Below are 3,786 nucleotides of genomic sequence, written 5' to 3'. Positions count from 1 at the left end.
CCAACCCACCCCCCGAAAGAAACATCTCTTTTTCAATAAAAATGCTTCCAGTCTCGGTAATCGAACTCCCGCCGTGTGCGTGCAATCGTGAAGCGCTTAATCACTGCACCAAAGACGCAGGTAAAGAATTAATCGAAGCAACCCTTCTGTTCTGATGCATTGTAAAATGAAACCCATTATGCTACCATTTCTAGACCTTCTGGACATTAAGTAAAAGCCAAGAAAGCAAAGCCACTGTATGCGAGTTGAAATGTCTCTTAAAGAACCCAAACTTCACAAGAAGAGACAGGTAGAGAAATTAAGATGTACGAGCAACTGTTGGTTTGGAGGCCTGCGTGCATTTCACAGACAAACAAAGAATAAAATCATGTTACGAATGCCACATAACCAGCCAAACTCGAGAGCCCATAACACCAGGCTTTCAGGCTATTTTGGAAGAATAATACGACTCAAAAGATGCTTTGAGGGAGTCAATGAAACCTAAGAAACGATGAAATCCCAATTGAAAGAGGTGCTGCGCTGGCCTACCAGGCATAAGCAGCTGCATCTCTTCTCCTCGCTCGGCAATAGAGGATGGAAAAAAAATAACAGTAAAATAAAAGTAAACCATCTGTTAAAAAGAGATGTACACTATTATAACAATAACATAGCGGTCTGGAAAAAGGCATCAACTGAATGTGGGAGAGTAAAACAAAAATGAGACATCGTGGTGAAATCAGGCGGTCGGCAAATAATGAAATGGAAGAAATCGGCCTTTTTCTGCCCATTTGGCAATTTATATCGATTTTTTAAATTCTTTTGGCTCAACACCTTTTGTGTCATGCAAAAACACATTCATTTCTGGGTGGATTGACTGAAAAACGTTGATTGAGGCTCACAAAAATTTGAATTTGAAGTTTCCAAAAACTCCCAAGCTTTGGAAGTCATAAAATTTGTAGGCCAATTCTCGCTAATTTGATGAAGTCTGAAACCAGGCAACCCCCACCTCCTTCCATTGCAAATATCTCGACTTCTATTAAAGATGGGTGCTTAAATTATCTAAAGCAAGACAGGTGAACAGGTTTAAAGATGATATAAATAATTCCATTTGCCCCATAAAAGTGACGAACGCCTGCCTGATTCCACCGTGTCTTAACAGGTTGAGGTGTTGAGGAAAGCTCGTAAGACCCAACAGGTGGAAGGAGGGGTGTCTACCTTACATTCTTCTGAACTCATAAATCGTTATAGAACAAGAACAAAAGCATGAATATAACATGTAGATCTGTAGGGGTTACGTACTGCTTTTGACTCTATGAATATTAATAGCCGCTATATCTAAGTGAAAACAAAAACATAACCTTTGAATAAATAATAAAATGTGCGCTCTTTTCGGGTTTCAATGTGATGCTTATGTTGCTGTTATTGCTGTTTTTCAATCTACTCTTTTTAAACACCAGTTATTTCATTGTTGCTGCTGCTACGTGCTGCTGTGGTTGTTGTTATTGGTGTTGTTTTTGTTGTTGTTGTTGTTGTTGTTGTTGTTGTTGTTGTTGTCGTTGTCGTTGTTGTTGTTGTTGTTGTTGTTGTTGTTGTTGTTGTTGTTATTGATACATTTTCATTATGATCATCACTAATATCAAATTAGAACAGCATAGGTGTGTGCATGTTTGTGTATTCATGTAAGTATATTACGTGTGTCTATATGCGAGCACGTGTGCACGCACGAGCGCATAATATGTGTGTGTGTTTGTGTTTGTGTTTGTGTTTGTGTTTGTGTGTATGTGTATGTGTGTGCGTGTGTGTGTGTATGTGTGTGCGTGTGTGCGTGTGTGCGTGTGTGTGTATGTCTGTTTATGTGTGTGTTTGCGTTTATGTATGTTCTATTCTACCTACGGATGAAACAAGACACTAAGCATCATACATCTTGATAGCGTAAGACCAAGGTGTAGTGAGAGGCAGGAGACGAGAGACATTCTATCTGCTCGTATTTTGTTCCAACATTCCCGGACCTGTGCCAAGACGTGTCAGTGTTTACGCATGCGTGCTGAGTATTTCTTGTCGTACGCACGTCACGAGATTATTAGAGTTCCTTTTTTTGCAGGAAAAAAAGGTGGAACCAACAATGGGAGTGTGCGCATGAGGTGTGGGGTTTTTTTTTTGGGGGGGGGGGGCACAGATGGGAAGGGACAGCTGGGAATGAGGTTAACCAGTGATAAATCAATCCACCGACAAAAGGTGCATCCTGGTTCTTTACTCAGGACACTGACAAGGATTTGCACCCAGTCAGCTCACAACTTGCTCACACGTGCAAAATCTTTGTCTTTTCTTTTCCCCTCTCTTCGTCGTCCCCCTTTCTTCCTTCCTTTCTTCATCCCCTCCCTTCCGGAGCACTCTCTCAGCATTTCCTTATCTCTTTGTGAATCCGCCTGTCTGTTTGTCTCTCTGTTTTGTCTGTCTGTTTGTATCTTTGTTTGTGTGTGTATGACTGCCTATCTGTCTGTTTGCCCGTTTCTTTTTCTCTACTTCTCGCCTCTCTCTCTCTCTCTCTCTCTCTCTCTCTCTCTCTCTCTCTCTCTCTCTCTCTCTCTCTCTCTTTCACTCTCCCCCCCCTCTCTCTCTCTCTTTCTCTCTCTCTTTCTCTCTCTCCTCACTTTCTCCGTTTCTAATCGCTGTATTTCAAAACCAGGTAAATTTGGCTGGGATTCTCAGCTTTCTTCGTCTGCAGCTCTCATAGACCATACTGTTTACTTTTTGGCCATTATAAGAACATGATTCAGCTGAACTAGGTTTTCTTGTTAAGTCTACCGGCTTTGAGAAAGCGGAGACGTACGTCCACAGACAAATGTAATTGGTCGTCACTTCTCGTATTCCATTCTAAATAATACGATCATAACATAAATTTTTATCGTAACGATACAGACAAATAAAAAATGCCGGAACGTTTACATTCAATTCTAATTCCAAGCTCTGGTTACAGCATAAACAGTATGTAATATACAGAAAATGCTGAAACACTCACTGGCTTTTGATTGATTTTCAAACGTCTGACTACAGAGCAAATCAGACAGTTTGAGACAGAAAAATAATGCTTAAACACTCACTGGCATTTGATCTGAAAGTTTGAGACTGAAAATAAAAATGCCGGAACTCACACTTTTTATTCATGTTCCACGTTCTGGTGTAGAAATCAATTTGGAGGACATTTAATTTCTAACGTTTTTCCAAGTACCGGATGCAAAACAAACAAGCAAACACATAAAAAATAGATAGATCTATATAATATCACAAAATAAATTAGCCGAAGCGGCAATGCCTAGATTAACTCTTTCTACTCTCTGCACAGCCTTTCATTACAGCAAACCGTGTAGAACAATAAAAAGGGTTATAGACAACTCGTGGCATTTAGATCTATGCCAGACAGCACGGAAACAAAGAGAAAGACGTTTTACAGACAAGTTCAAGTGACCTGATAATATTTCCATTGACAACCTACCATCACCCCAGTCAGCTGTATCTTAAGTTAAGCTCGGTTGGTATCAAGATGAGCCTGCTGTGCTGCCGCTGTGGTTCCAATCCCAAAACGGAGCACATTAATTGAAATCAGGTTGTCTAAAAAGAAACCGCTGCTCTTAACCCTCTTTATCTTTGTCCTATCATAGATGAATGAAAATCTGACATTCTGCTTCTGAAGTGGACTTAATTGGATTGAAAAGTGGTGTACAAATTTGTCAAACAGCACCTACCTGTGAGAGAGGCCAAGCCTGCTAGACACACCAGCACACAGAGAACTGTGACGCGTCCCCTGGC

The 3,786-nt window shown here is 40.6% G+C and overlaps 1 protein-coding gene across 1 annotated transcript in view; it reads right to left on the bottom strand.

The window, feature by feature from the left end:
* LOC106012782 overlaps window positions 1-3,786 on the bottom strand; it is a gene marked incomplete at its 5' end in the record, with an annotated part of 19,152 nt that extends 15,366 nt beyond the window's left edge. Inside the window, 1 exon segment of the mRNA XM_013086729.2 lies at window positions 3,723-3,786. Within this exon segment, the coding sequence (XP_012942183.2) occupies window positions 3,723-3,786 (64 nt within the window).

This window comes from Aplysia californica, unplaced genomic scaffold, assembly GCF_000002075.1.
Source record: "Aplysia californica isolate F4 #8 unplaced genomic scaffold, AplCal3.0 scaffold00019, whole genome shotgun sequence".
Taxonomy (NCBI): Eukaryota; Metazoa; Mollusca; class Gastropoda; order Aplysiida; family Aplysiidae; genus Aplysia; species Aplysia californica.
This window is presented reverse-complemented; position numbering and strand designations above follow the sequence as displayed.